At 34.8% G+C, this 15,315-nt stretch overlaps 1 protein-coding gene across 1 annotated transcript; it reads left to right on the top strand.

Moving 5' to 3' along the window:
- Positions 1-639: 639 nt before the first annotated feature.
- On the top strand, positions 640-9,250 carry LON1 (lon protease 1). Its single transcript, XM_021427759.2, has 20 exons — positions 640-1,106; positions 1,533-1,598; positions 2,038-2,223; positions 2,359-2,424; positions 2,565-2,606; positions 2,732-2,854; positions 3,162-3,260; positions 3,493-3,558; positions 3,658-3,744; positions 3,934-3,973; positions 4,232-4,403; positions 4,615-4,739; positions 5,651-5,781; positions 5,874-5,978; positions 6,162-6,275; positions 6,401-6,568; positions 7,111-7,212; positions 7,410-7,643; positions 7,980-8,498; positions 8,737-9,250. Exons 1-20 carry the CDS (start codon positions 786-788, stop codon positions 8,923-8,925), a joined length of 2,955 nt encoding a protein of 984 aa, XP_021283434.1. The 5' UTR covers positions 640-785; the 3' UTR covers positions 8,926-9,250.
- Positions 9,251-15,315: the final 6,065 nt, after the last annotated feature.

Genomic DNA, 15,315 nt, shown 5'->3' with positions numbered 1-15,315 from the left:
TCCTGTTTCCTCGCCTCTTGGCCACCCCCAACCCTCTTTTTCTTTTTCTTTTGAATTGCTTGACTAAGGGTGACATGCTTGCAAAATGAATATATCCCATAGTTTTATATTCATTTTCATCAGGATATTTTACAAGTTTTGTCCTGATAAAATTAAATTTTGTTAGAAGTGCAACTTTCTTGCTGAATAATAAAAAACATGTTTTTCTGAGATATGTGTTGTCTTTGGTTGGAACGCAAAGGGTAAGGATTTAATGCTTTGGGATTTGTCTTCATGGTTCTACAATCTAGATTGTAAGTTGGTTCTAATAGAAATTGCTAGAAATCTCTAAGAGGCAAGAAGCAAACCAAGTTGGCAAGTAACAATTTGTCTGCCTTACAACACTTCCTAGCAAAAGTTATCCTTGCAAATGACTCTTCCTCCTTGAAATAATGTAAACGAAGCAAGATGCATCAGTGTTGTGTCCTGGTTTCATATCCCAGATGCTAAATGTTTCTTATTTTTAGGAACAAGTCGCCTGTAGTTTTTTACTGAAACAGGGAGTGTAGGACTTCTTTATCAGGACATATTCGTACTTACGATATTCCAAGATAAGGGCAAAACGGTCAACACATCCCATAATCCAAGGGTTTATGAGGGGCTTTAGTAGCTCCAACCTCCAACCTCCAACCTCCCCAAAACCCAAATTTCCCTCTTCAAAACTTACTCCAATGGCGCTTCTGCCGCTGCCAGTTTAACCAAACGCCGCCATATAAGATTCAAGTTCTGTTCCTCTATCCCCACCAATGCTGAAACTGCTATCCTCCTCCTCTTCTCGCGTCCACTGCCTCACCACAGCAACTCCGAGCCTCCGAGTCCAGCCCGATTCCAATTCGGTCTTCCATGCATTGGGTCGACTTACCGGGTTGACTCGGAGGAGCCCCACGAATTCGCTCTTCAGGGCTTTCTTCTGTTCCGATTCCAGCGATGGGTCCGGGTCGAATTCCGGGTCCGAACCAGCGGTTGAGGTCGAGGTAAAGGGAGTCGAGTCTGAGTCCAGTGGGCCTGACTCGAAAGCATCGTCGGCGATCGTGCCCACTTACCCCAGGCCAGAGGATTATTTAACGGTTTGTTTTGGAAATTATGAATCTTTCTGCGGTGGGAGTTTGTTTAGTTGCTGAGAAAATGAAGGAAGATGCTTTTTTGTTATGAATGAAAAAAATCTAGTTTTTATGATCTTTGTTCCTCTTTAAAATTGTTATAATTTGGTCAATGCGTTAATGGTTCTTACTGTTGCAGGCTACTGGTTATGTAAAGTTAGTTTTTTATCATTTCATTTCATTGTTTGAGTTAATGAAATGAGAGTAAATTAGTGAATTTGCAAATCCTTATATTTTTTTGTACTTTGTTACCCTCTAAAACATACAACTTGTGAAGGTGTTTTTTTTCTTGATGGTACTTGTTGAAACTATGAACTGCATTTTCAAATAATGCTCTGTATTTGTTCTGTCCCGCATATGTTTAACGAATTCTTTATCGTATTTTGTTTGCAGGTTTTGGCATTACCTTTGCCACATAGACCTCTTTTCCCAGGTTTCTACATGCCCATTTATGTTAAGGTAAGGCATGCTTTCCACTTAAATGGAGTATGAAATTCTCCCCATGTTCCCTTAGGGTAGTGCATCCTACATTGTTGGACTTTAAGGTGTCTTACGGTTTATAGCTTGGCATGATACAACTTAAGTTGGTTATGCGTGTAGTGTTTAATGATATTAATCCAATGTAAATTTAAAATCTTGTTGCAGTGATTTTTATCAATTTGATTGTAGATCTTATCTGGCCAACTTGTATGTGTGGCATCTTGAAGTAGCACCATATCATAGAGAACCTTTTCTAAAGCAAAACCATGGTTTTATAACTCAATAAAAATGTTCTCACTGTGTGCTGGTATTCTACTACTTAAACGGTGGTGATAATATCTTGTTCAGTTTGTAGCTGGCACTATTATCTAAGACTTCAGGTAAATGTATTCTCTTACCAAGATGCTTTCTTATGCAGGATCCTAAGGTGTTAGCAGCTTTGCAAGAAAGCCGGAAAAGGCAAGCTCCATATGCTGGTGCCTTCCTTCTTAAAGATGAACCAGGGACAGAGTCCAGCCCTAGTTCTGAAACAGAGAAAAGTGTATATGATATTAAAGGAAAGGAGTTATTTAATCGTCTTCATGAAGTTGGCACCCTTGCCCAGGTATCGTCTTTTGTCGCTATTCTTTTAGTAAAATAAAAGCTCCTTCTGTATCTTGATTAGTGTTAAATGCAATAATTTAAACAGCAGTTAAAGATGTATGCAACAATATAACATGTCCATTTTTTAATATTTCAGATTTCAAGTATCCAAGGAGATCAGGTTATCCTTATTGGTCACAGGCGGCTTCGAATAACGGAGATGGTGGGTAGAATGACCCCGAAATATCTGTTTTTAGCCTTTGAAAATTTTCTGTTCGTGTAAAGTTATCTCTGTCCTACCATACTTGGAATCTTTTTTAGATGCAAAACCTTCTGAACTTATATAACATGGTTTCTTTACAGGTCAGTGAAGATCCCCTTACGGTCAAAGTTGATCATCTGAAGGTGTGTTGCCTATATGTTATCATTTCCACAATTTGTTCAAATTTCAAACATATAATTGACAGTTCCAAGTATGCAATCTATAGTTTATTAATATATTGGTTCACTGAGTTGTCTTTGTCCTGCAGGAAAAACCTTATGACAAGGATGATGATGTCATAAAGGCAACATCATTTGAGGTTATATCAACCCTAAGAGATGTTTTGAAGACTAGTTCCCTTTGGAGGGATCATGTTCAAACTTATAGTCAGGTGTGTTCTTTCTTCCAAAAGTTTGATTTGTTTTCGACCCTCAAAGTAGGTGGAGTCTCTGTTGAGTTTCACATTATATGGGTCATCATTTATTTGTCAAGATGCTTCAGCAAATATTCTATGATGAAATTTAATAGTAGAATGAGTTAATATTTATTTTCATGGAAATTGCGTGTCATAGAAATTGTTATATGTGCATCTTATTTCTATATTTTAAAAATGATGAACTAAGTTGTTTTGATCAATCAGCTTCCATGAGTTAATTGTAATATCTTTTTATTTGTGCCTTCTTTATCAATATGTGCAGCATATAGGTGATTTCAATTTTCCAAGGTTAGCAGATTTTGGAGCTGCAATATCTGGTGCAAACAAATTGCAATGCCAACAAGTTCTTGAAGAGTTGGATGTAAGTGGATTGGATATATCTTACTGTTTATTGCTAATCTTTGAGAGCCAGTCTTTGTTTGTTTGCATTTGGGGAATTACAAGTCACACACTTCTACTATTTGAATTATGTGATGCTGCTTCCTACACCTTATGGAATTGCATCGAAACCAATTTGGTTATTTTTATATATTTGGAGACTGGAGTGGTTATTTTCTTCCTTTCTTTAACCCGTGCTATATTGTTCATTTTAGGTGCATAAGCGTTTACAACTTACATTGGAATTAGTGAAAAAGGAAATGGAAATCAGCAAGATTCAGGTACTTCATGCCATTGAATTTCACTGCACATTTATATTTAAATTTTTTCATTGCTGTTTGATTTAGAGCAGGTCTAAATCATTTTGGGGGTTATTTTAGGAATCAATTGCAAAAGCCATAGAGGAAAAGATAAGTGGTGAACAACGGCGATACTTGTTGAATGAGCAGCTTAAGGCTATAAAGAAGGTATTTGGTTACACTGGATTATCATTTACATATTTCTTAGGTGGTACTGCTATTCCCATTTATATTTATAGAGTATAGTCAATGCACCCGCATATAATCTTTCTATTTGCTGCAATTCAAGTCTCTATTCTTTATTCCAACTTTTCTCTTATGTAGAAATTAGAATGAATTTCATTTGTTCTGGTGCAGGAACTTGGGTTGGAAACGGATGACAAAACTGCACTTTCTGGTTAGTTCTTATTTTCATATCCTCCCCTCCCTCCCTCCCTTATTGGGTGCTTTATTCTCCTATGTTTTGCCTTGCCAGTGCTTCAGTTTTTGCTGCATTGCTATATTGATGGGTCCCCTACTATGTCTAATAGGGTTACCACTTCAGTCTTCAGATGGATCAAAGAAGTAGTCGAATTGTTTATTTTTATTATTATTATTATTATTATTTTGAACCATCTGTATGACATTTGCTGTACTCTCTGTTCCTTCATTGCAGCAAAGTTTAGGGAAAGACTCGAACCAAATAAAGAGAAATGCCCACCTCATGTCTTGCAAGTTATAGAAGAGGAGTTAACAAAACTACAACTATTAGAGGCCAGTTCGAGTGAATTTAATGTAACTCGTAACTATCTGGATTGGTTGACAGTACTTCCTTGGGGAAATTACAGGTTTGTTGGCTTCTGCAAGGGAATACATGTTAAGACTTACATTAGGCAATGTCTGAATATGATTTGGGCATTGATATCATTTTTAAATACATTCGTTAAATAAATCCTGATTCTCACTTACAAGTTGTGATGAGAACTAAGGAACAACTCAGCAAGATTTAAGAGTTCCATGTGTATACTTATTTCCAATGTTCTTCATTTCTCTATGCAGTGATGAGAACTTTGATGTCCTTCGGGCGCAAACAATTCTTGATGAAGACCATTATGGATTAACTGATGTTAAGGAAAGAATATTGGAATTTATAGCTGTTGGAAAACTCAGAGGAACTTCACAAGGTTGGTATAGTTTCTTTTCTTTAATAGATCTGTTACACTGATACTTCTCAGTCAGGCATCTGCAACGCCGTATTATTTGAACCATTAGTTTATTCCTCTTTGATTACAATCATAATAACTTCAAAAATGCTTGAGGAAGTGCAAACTTGTTCATGTGAAGTACCCAACTCGGAGAGACGAATTCAAACAAAAAAGGGCCAAGAAATAAATAAAGACAGCTAGTAGACCTTGAGGATGAACCATATATGTGAAAAGTTTGTCCTAAAAGAAATTAGCCATGGTTGACCTTTTCCATTAGTATTCCATGATAGTGAAGTAGCATTTGATCAACCTCCACTTTATACCTGAATATTCTAAACAACAGACTCCAGTGAGAGGAAATCTCAAACTAAGTGGAGCAATATATATATATATATATATATATATATATATATATACATATATATATATGTGGCTGCTCGAAGTATAAAATGTTGCATGGGATAGCTAACCTATTCTTTATAGAGGGTTGCTCAAACCTTTCATATTTCACAGTTAAGAAACTTTTGTCTATTCATACCTCAATAAGAACTGACATGGTTATAGGCCTCTGTATCTTAGCTGATAACTGAATCCAAATCTCAAGAAACTAACTCTTTTATCTTCCTTTCTTCTTTAAGAATACCCTCATGTATGTACTAGTAAGGAAAAGGGTTGATGTACTGGATTCCTACTAGCTTTAGTTTGGTGATTGTCTACTCTATAATGTGGTTTCTTAACGTGGTTTAGTTAAATTAATAAATCTTGTCGAGCCCAATCATCATTAGGCTTCAACATTAATACATGAAGTTGAAGCATATAAACTGGCTATCTGTCTTAAGTTCAAACTAACAGCAAAGGCTGATTCATGATCTTTTGGTAATGTGTCACAGGTAAAATTATCTGTCTCTCAGGCCCACCTGGAGTGGGCAAAACTAGTATCGGTCGTTCCATTGCCCGTGCTTTGAACCGCAAATTCTTTCGGTTCTCTGTTGGAGGACTGTCTGATGTTGCAGAAATCAAGGTAGTTACACACCTTGTGCTCTGATTAACATCAGTGAACATCTTACAGCATCATTTTGTTAATCCTTTTGTTATATCCTAATTTGCATCCAGGGGCATCGTCGAACCTATATTGGTGCTATGCCAGGAAAGATGGTGCAGTGCCTGAAAAATGTGGGCACAGCAAATCCTCTTGTTCTAATTGATGAGATAGACAAGGTAACTTACAAGCTAATGTTTGCAAACTTTGAATTGATTTTGGGTTTCTAGAGTCACTCTTCACTTTCTTCCTTGGGTAGGGGCATTATAGATTAATGTCTTATATAGTAATTAGTTAGTCCTACCATTTACTCTTCTTTAATTTCATAATGGTTGATCAGTTGAATTCTAACATAATGGCAGTTGGGAAGGGGACATGCTGGTGATCCAGCAAGTGCTTTGCTGGAGCTCCTTGATCCTGAGCAAAATGCTAACTTTTTGGACCACTATCTTGATGTTCCAATTGACCTATCAAAGGTATGTTGGTTTATGATTTGGAGGATCTATGTTAGCTTAATTTGCCTTTTGATCATTTTCAAGCATTTGTGTAAGATTTATGAGGGAAACTTGATGCCTCACATGCCTTGAGCATTTGGTTGCAGGTTCTGTTTGTTTGCACAGCAAATGTTGTGGACAACATACCAAATCCCCTCTTGGACAGAATGGAGGTAATTGCTATTGCTGGGTACATCACTGATGAGAAAATGCACATTGCCAGAGACTATCTGGAGAAAACTGCACGAGAAGCATGTGGTATCAAACCTGAACAGGTCTTTTCCCTTCAATGCCTGCTCTCCCTCTTTCCTCTTTTCCCTCAACACACACAAATGCATGCTCGAGCAGTCACAGGATCTTGTAAACATGCAAGCATAAAGATTCAAAATGGAGAATAACTATTTGAAAGTTGTCACTTCCAATCACTAAGGTGGAACAAATATTGAATTTGACTTGAGCCTTTTGTAAAAAACATCCACTTCTCTCATGCATGTAACAGAAGTATGATTGGTAGCTTTGACTCCCTTGTAACCGGTGGATTGTGAACAAGTTATTATAGTTTGTGCTAGTAATATAAGCTAAAATAGCACATTACCTCGTAAGTATATGTGATGTATGGAGAGTTTCCTCTCCTTTTCCCTTTCTTTCCAACCCTTCTTGGGTAAAGAGTACATTAATTGCATATGTTTTCTTTGTTGGCATATTCCTATACGGTTCTTCTTGTTATCAAGTTTATCATGATGATATTTCTGTTTTTATGGAGATATTTAAGAGAAATGGAGAGTATTTTGACTTATTTTCAAACTGTTTCTTCCAGGTTGAGATAACTGATGCAGCTCTTCTTGCCCTAATAGAAAACTACTGCCGAGAAGCAGGGGTTCGAAACCTTCAAAAGCACATAGAAAAGATCTATCGTAAGGTTTGCTCAATTACCTATCTTAAGATGATGAAGAAAAACTTAAATGTTGCAATAAAAGGGGGTTTCAATCATATAGCATTACAGTTAACAGTCACTTGGGTTCACTTGCACATACACTCTCTTTCTCTCCCGTCAGATATCTCTCGAAATTGTGTGGAATCTAGGACATGAATTAAAACTATGTTGATGTATGGCAGATTGCTCTTCGACTTGTGCGAGAAGGATCATCAAATGAATCTGCTATTGGTGGAGAGGTGGTCCAACCTGCTGAAGCCACAGCAGAAGTTGTTGATGAATCTGATCAGCATGCAGCTGCAAATAAGACTGGTGTTGAAGTTGAATCAGTAGGGGACAACAGTCATGAACATACCTCTGAAACCTTTGTTCAGGTTGACACAGTTCAGACAAGTGATCTGCCTAAGGATTCAAAGGTAATTAAAACTTATACACTTGAAGAACTTATTGAATGTTTTTCCTGAAAGAGATTATCAAGTTAACCATGCCCGATGCTAATCTTTGATCTTTTGCAATTTTTGTCCTTCTAAAGTAGAGTACAGGAACATATGACTTTTAACATTTGTAGCAATGATAACAAAGTTGATGCACCTTCAGCAGGTTGTGCTAATTGTTAGGAATATTATGCCAATCTTGCTTCAGTCCCGCTTTACCCTTCCTTTTAGTCGCCCGTATGGGTTAGTTCTGTTCAAGACATGTAGTCAAATTGCTTATTCTTATAATTTCTCATTCAAGGTGTTTTTTTCCTGCAGGATGCAACGGATGCAGAGAAACTTCAGGAAGCTGAAGTAACTAAGGCAGTTGAGAAAGTGTTGGTGGATAATTCAAACCTAGCCGATTTTGTTGGGAAACCAGTTTTCCATGCAGAGCGCATCTATGATCAGACTCCAGTTGGAGTTGTGATGGGCCTAGCTTGGACTGCCATGGGTGGTTCCACCTTGTACATTGAAACAACTCAGGTTGAGCAAGGAGAGGGGAAAGGGGCCCTTCATAGCACTGGTCAACTTGGAGATGTTATGAAAGAAAGTGCACAAATTGCTCACACACTTGCTAGATCCATTTTACAGGAGAAAGAACCAGATAACCCCTTCTTTGCCAATTCCAAACTTCATCTCCATGTTCCTGCTGGGGCCACCCCAAAGGATGGGCCCAGTGCTGGTTGCACCATGATCACTTCCATGCTATCTCTTGCCATGAAGAAGCCTGTTAGGAAGGATCTAGCAATGACTGGGGAAGTGACTCTAACAGGGAGGATTCTTCCAATTGGAGGGGTAAGCTAAGCAGACCTTTCAGGTTACATGTAATATCTTCATTGTTATTATTACTATGTCAGATTCCTTTCTCCAATTCCTCTTAGGTCTCTGCTTGACATAGAGTTTTATGATTATCTATCTTTTCAATTGATAGTGAATCGTGAGAAACTATGCTGTCCTCTTCCTGTCCCACTTTTTATCGTATACTTGTTCTCCTTCATTCATCTTTAAACTTAAGAAATTTTGTAATCATCAGGTGAAGGAGAAAACAATAGCAGCAAGGAGGAGCGAAGTGAAGACCATCATATTCCCGTCTGCTAACAGACGGGATTATGATGAGCTTGCACCCAACGTTAAAGAAGGTCTTGATGTTCACTTTGTAGATGACTACAGTCAGATATTCAAATTGGCACTCGAATATGATAATAGTGATACAGGAAATTAGGTTCTTATTGCCAGCCAATGGTTTCGATATACCATTTTCCTGGGTTTCTTCCTGATTATTCTTTGTAATTCATCCCGGAAACCAAAACCCAGTTTTGTATTTGTCTTAAATTAAAAATTTTCAATCAGGAAAATATCAAAGTAGAGCACAAATTTGTGATCATTGTTCCTCAACAAAGTCTGGGTTTCCGACAAACACAGGAAACAACAAAAGACAAAAATTTGTTGTTAATCAGAATATATGTGACAAGCATTTTCTTATTATAGATATGTCAATAAAGCTGATGAATCTAATAAATCTGGAAATGAATTTCATGGTGGATTCGTGGCATTTCAATAGTGAAGAGGGATATTTGGATTTATTTTCTGTTCTTTTTTAATCTTAACTTTAGTTTCAAGTTGGCATAATGACCTGGGAGACTGATCAAGACTCATCAATCCTCACTAAGGTGAGCTTGACGTAGGACTTGGAAGGAAGGAAGGAAAACTCATGCTTTGGCTCCTTAGGCTTGGGAAGGAAGCAATGACAATGCCTTCCATCTTCGGTTCTGAAGCTTTCAGACAAGATTCTGGTAATGCGATTTTCTACAGTAAAATACAAAGGTACAGACAGCAGAATGTAACACCGTCAATGCAATGACAACTTGGCCAGCCAGTATGGATAATGACTTGGCATAGAGCAGAAACCCAGATCACTTGCAACAGTTTTAAAACTCCCACAACGATGCACGAACGACAAGCAGTCTGGCATTGTAGAACCATGAAGACATATCCCAAGCATTAAACTTTTACCCCTTCCGTTCCTACCAATGACAACACGTATCTCAGAAAAAGAAAAAGAGGCGTTGGGTGGCCAAGAGGCGAGGAAACAGGATAGCTCGGGCTTACACGCGTCCAACTGTGAACCGAGCTCCCACCTACAAACCTCTCGAGGGATCTACATGTCCACTGGGGACCCAGCTCATAGGGCATCGGGGTATCCTTTTTTGACCACACGGGGGAAACACCCGGACAAAGACCCCCAACAAGGACAGCCCCGTTCAATGGCAATGAGACAGAATGGGTTCAGTAGTAGGTACCGAGACCAGAACCCCGGCCCCACACCCCGTAGAAGGTTTGGTTTCTTAGGCCCCACTTGTAAAGGTCTTAAGGAGACTTGCTGCTTACCGGCGTGGGAGTACGTTACCAATGCAGTTGCGATGTACATATACTCCACGTTTCGTTTCTTCTCAAAAGAACCCTGCTTTCAGCCGCGTCTCTCTCTCTCTGACGCGCCCAAGATCCATCCGTTTTGATGGCAAGTTTAGACTTGGGAACATTTTCCCTGGAAACAAGCATGCCTGTAGGCTATTCTCCTCAGACAACATCCCAGCATCAAGCATTACAGAACTCTTATCAAAACAACGCTGGAATAATCACAAATCCCATCTGCAAACGTAAGCCATAGCACACTTCTTCAACAACTGCTTGATTCTAAGACTGACCCAGACCTCACTCCTAGGTGCTTAAGTACCACCTGTTAGTGTGATTTATAATTAAAAAATGAAAGTAGAAATGCATATGCAACCTTTTTTTTCATAATTAAAAAATGAAAAAAATGAAAAGGTAAATTATATTTGTGTTAGAATTCCAAATCATGGTGAATAATATTTAACAGATTTTTTTTATAATTATATATATATATTTCAAATTAGCTTTATGAAATTACAGATTTGTTTTCGATATGGGGTATTTTGTAACTTCTAAGGTTTTAATTTGAAAAGTTATCAAATTAGGATTTTTTATTTTATGTTAGACTCGACGAGAATCAAGAAAGGAAACTGCTAAGGACCTAATGTTACATCACCGCTGCTATTGTTTCATTATTGTGGAGAGGAGGAAGCATTCAATATTGTGTTCCTGACTAGACCTTCCGGAGATAGTAAATTCTTGTACATATTAACACAACAAATTGATAACAACAAAAAAAAATACCAAATTTTTATTGCAATTAACCAACTAATCTTGATTAATTAAAACAAATTTTTGTTAGAATGCTAACCTTTATGCGTCGAATGCTTCCTCTTCTCCACAATAAAGAAACAGTGGCGGTACTGATATAACATTAGATCCTAAGCAGTTCTCTTTCCCAATACTTTTCAAGTCTCTAGGATAGAACAAAAAGTCCAAGTCTAGATGCTTTTCAAGTAAAACCTTAAGAGTCCGTTTGGTATCAGGGATGTAAAGCACATTACCTGTAATGTGACTTATTAAATTACATTACAGTGTTTGTTTTGTAACAGATCACTGCAATGTAAGATTGCAATGCAATCACATTACAGCCAATGGATGTAATGTGATTACAGTCCAAAACCAATGCAATCACATTATATTGCACTCTGCAATGTTCTTAAAGATAATTTTACCCTTCAATTTTATTACCTTACTAAAAATATTTTATAATATTATAATTAAAATAAAAATATTAAAATAAAATATATAATATAAGAATAAAAATTAAAATAAAATCAAATATAAAAATTAACATTTATATAATATAGGTAAAACAAATTAAAATAAAATATATAATATAAAAATATATTAAAAATGAAAATAAAATATATAAAATTATAATAATAAATAAAAATAAATATGACATTAAAATATATTTAAAATATGATATTATATAAAAATTAATAATATAAATATAAATATATTAAAAATAAATATAAAATATTATTATAATAAATAAAAATAAAATATATGACATTAAAAATATATTTAAGAAATGATATTATATAAAAATTAATAATAAAAATATAAATATATTAAAAATAAAATATAAAATATTATAATAATAAATAAAAATAAAATATATGACATTAAAAATATATTTAAGAAATGATATTATATAAAAATTAATAATATAAATATAAATATATTAAAAATAAAATATAAAATATTATAATAATAAATAAAAATAAAATATATGATATTAAAAATATGATATTATATAAAAATTAATAATAAAAAATATAAATATATAAAACTTATATTTTAATAATTAGGGGTAATTTTGACCATTAACATTACATTCCCACTAAAGTACTTGTAAACCAAATACTGCAATATTATCTTCTCTGCATTTTAATTATTATTTTGCTTACATACCAAACACTGTAATGTTATTTTCCCTATAATCATATTGCTTGCAATCACATTACTTGCAATCACATTACCTGTAATCACATTGCATTGTAATGTACCAAACGCCACCTAAAAGTTACAAAATGCCCCATATCATGAATAAATCTCTAGTTTCATAAAGCTCGCTTTGCTTCTCCATATAAACCTCACCCTTTGACAATCACTAGTCGAAGTTCTATACTCGGTTTTCCTTTTTCAATTATGTCTTTTGTAATACTTAAACTCTTCCAATATTGTAAATCATGGTGAATTTGGATAAATTTCGATCGACGATTCATCAAGCTTAAAAGTTGATGGGTAATTATTTGGGCATTTTTGCCACAAACTTGAATCAGAGCTATTTAGAAGATATTCAATTCTTGGATGGTGCTTTTTAGTACTAATTCATTATAATCTGATATCACTTGATCATGAGTTCATATTTCTAATCAAAAAACATATTTATTAAATAGAGGAAGATTTTACTTAAGGCTCATCACGTCTCTTACTGAGATCTGTGATACTAAATCTTAATAAAATATGTATCCAACACTCAACATAATAGATATTTTTCCTTTTAAAATTTTGAAACTGAGACAAAGCTAAATGCCCCAACTAGAAAAAAAAAAGGGAGGGAAACTACACTCATTTTGGTATTATTTATTTATTTATTTATAAAAAGAAAGTCATACTTTCTAATTGTAGATTAATATTAACTCTTAGAGGATCTAGAGACGTATCTAATTGCAAATATAAATATCAAAAAAATTTCGATAAACAAATTTATTTTTCATTCTATATTCATCTCTTGATTTTTATTTTAAAATTTTTCCAATGAACAATTTTTATCTTAATATATAAAGATTAATTAGCACTAGGCATCATATATTGAATTAAATCTAGGTTAAAGAAAGACAAATAATTGCAAAGGCTTTGTATTTGTCCTACTGGTATAAGTAAAAAGAGTCTTGTTACAATTATCAGGCACATAATGAAATGTTCTCCAAATGCTATAGAAAAGGATGTGCAAAGACACTGAAAAGGTGATCGCCATTGTTGCAGTTAAGCACAGGAGGTTCAATTGCTCTCGAATCTCATCGAAATGAGAATAACAATGTACATATGATCATATGTGAGAGAAGGACAAGTTTATCATGACTTGGATGCTTTTCCTTCTCACACCCCAATCAATTCTCTGCAACACATACCCAGAATCCAGATTAAGGCATGATCTTATACTATTATCTTGCTTTCTTTCCATTTTGTGTTTCGCTTCACTAATTATATTCAAAAATATACAATAGTAAACTAAATAAATTTCATATTTTGTTTAATACAAAAGATTGGCTTGACTTCATAAAGAAATTAGTAGCATGAAATAGTTGGCATGCTTATGACTGATCTTTAATGATTAATCTGATTTTACTATCACATCAGCAACATGCCTATCTACTCTTCACTTTTCTTGTTTGGTGGCTTCTATCAAGGAATGATTTTGTTAAATGTTGAAAATTAAGAAACCAAAAGCATGGTCATCCCCTTGGGCCAGATCATTGGATGCAAAGAGATAGCTAGGTGAATCTCCAAAGATACAATGCATGCACCTTGAACCAAGGATTGTAACAACCCACCCAAGACTTCACAGCTTGCTTTTACCTTTTCAATATTTAATTTCTTTCTCACTTGGAAATGAAAATCCCCATGTGATTAAATTTCCATGTAAATCACCCAAATACCAAGAACTATAGCAACATGACACTATGGTAATCCAAAAGGGATGATCAGTAAAGCACCATGCATCAGCATTGTTGGAGGTAATCAATAAGAAAGAAGAGAGAGGCCTTGGGGACCATGTTTGGTCATACTTCCACCAAAGAGGAGTTGCTTTCCAAGCCATCAAGACTACTCCTTGGAGATGACCACCACTTCACTATCAAACTTGTGCTTCTCAATTCTCATAAAAAGGTATGTACTACCATGTAAAAGCGGTCCCTTTTCTCTTTTCCTTTCTTTTGGTTTTCCTCCCTTTTTCTACCCCATAGAATCATAGCAATGTGTGAAGTGAGCAAAGCAGTGTGTAATAAGCTCCTTTTTCAGCTTATCAGGCTACCTAACTAACATTATCCACTGCTTCTAGATAGGGAATTTTTGCAGCCGACTCCCCATGCACTTGATAGTGCCACAAGGGTCACAAAGAGAGAAAAGACCTTTTGACAAGCATATAATCTTCTTTGGCTTCTAGCCTTTCAAGTTTGGGCAAGGACTCAATCCAGGATTACAGGGTACTTTCCATTCTAAGAAAATACATGCTTCACTATATAGTGATAATAATAATAATAATATATGGAAGAATGATGGAACATATCTAAGCTCTTTAGAACTTTTTTTTTTCAATTAATTTTGCATAATGCTTTGTACACTTTTCATAGAAACTTAGTGAAGCTTTTAATTTTTTCCAAATGGAAAATTCTAGCATCATATATATATTTTTTTCTCATATAAAGAATTAATTTAATTTCCCATATCTAATCCATTTAAATACTAAATTTCACCTCTAAACTGATAAATAATAGTACACATTTCCCTACTAAACGACCCAAAATTGGTATCTGATTATTAAAAATTACATAAAAAGGTAAAAGCAATAATTATGGTAGAGATAAATGAATGCCCAAATAGTAAAAGCAGAATATATAATCAATGATAAATGACCTTAAATTAGTGGCTTCTCTCTTTATTCTATTTTATTTTATTATTTTTGTGAATGATGAATTTCATGATGGTACTGATTAGACAGTTTGTTTACAAGTGAGATTAACCCCTTGTTTTGGTCAAAAGATTAGCCTAGTTATTGCTTGAATTACTGTGTAAATGGTGAAATTAATTACTTAAGTGTAAAATATTATATTGCTTAACTTTTTTTTTTAAAGCTTTTATTGTACTAGTCTGTCTTCAAAAATTATATTCTATCAAAATTAATATATTAATTATGTAATTGTTAAAAATGACTAATCGTTTGACACGTGAATTGATTTTAATCACATGAAATATGTATATCAATTGACTTCGATCACATTGACATGAATACATCAAGTGACCGAAATCAATTGACATGTTAGATAGTGTTAACTTTAAGCATTAATTTCAATAAACATTTGACGATAGAAAACCTAATTTTTCAAAAGTAAATGACAAAAACAAAAGTTAAGTAGCCAAAATTTCAATC

The sequence above is a fragment of the Theobroma umbraticum genome, unplaced genomic scaffold (assembly GCF_002168275.2).
Source record: "Theobroma umbraticum cultivar Fairchild unplaced genomic scaffold, ASM216827v3 scaffold_147.0, whole genome shotgun sequence".
Taxonomy (NCBI): domain Eukaryota; kingdom Viridiplantae; phylum Streptophyta; class Magnoliopsida; order Malvales; family Malvaceae; genus Theobroma; species Theobroma umbraticum.
This window is presented reverse-complemented; position numbering and strand designations above follow the sequence as displayed.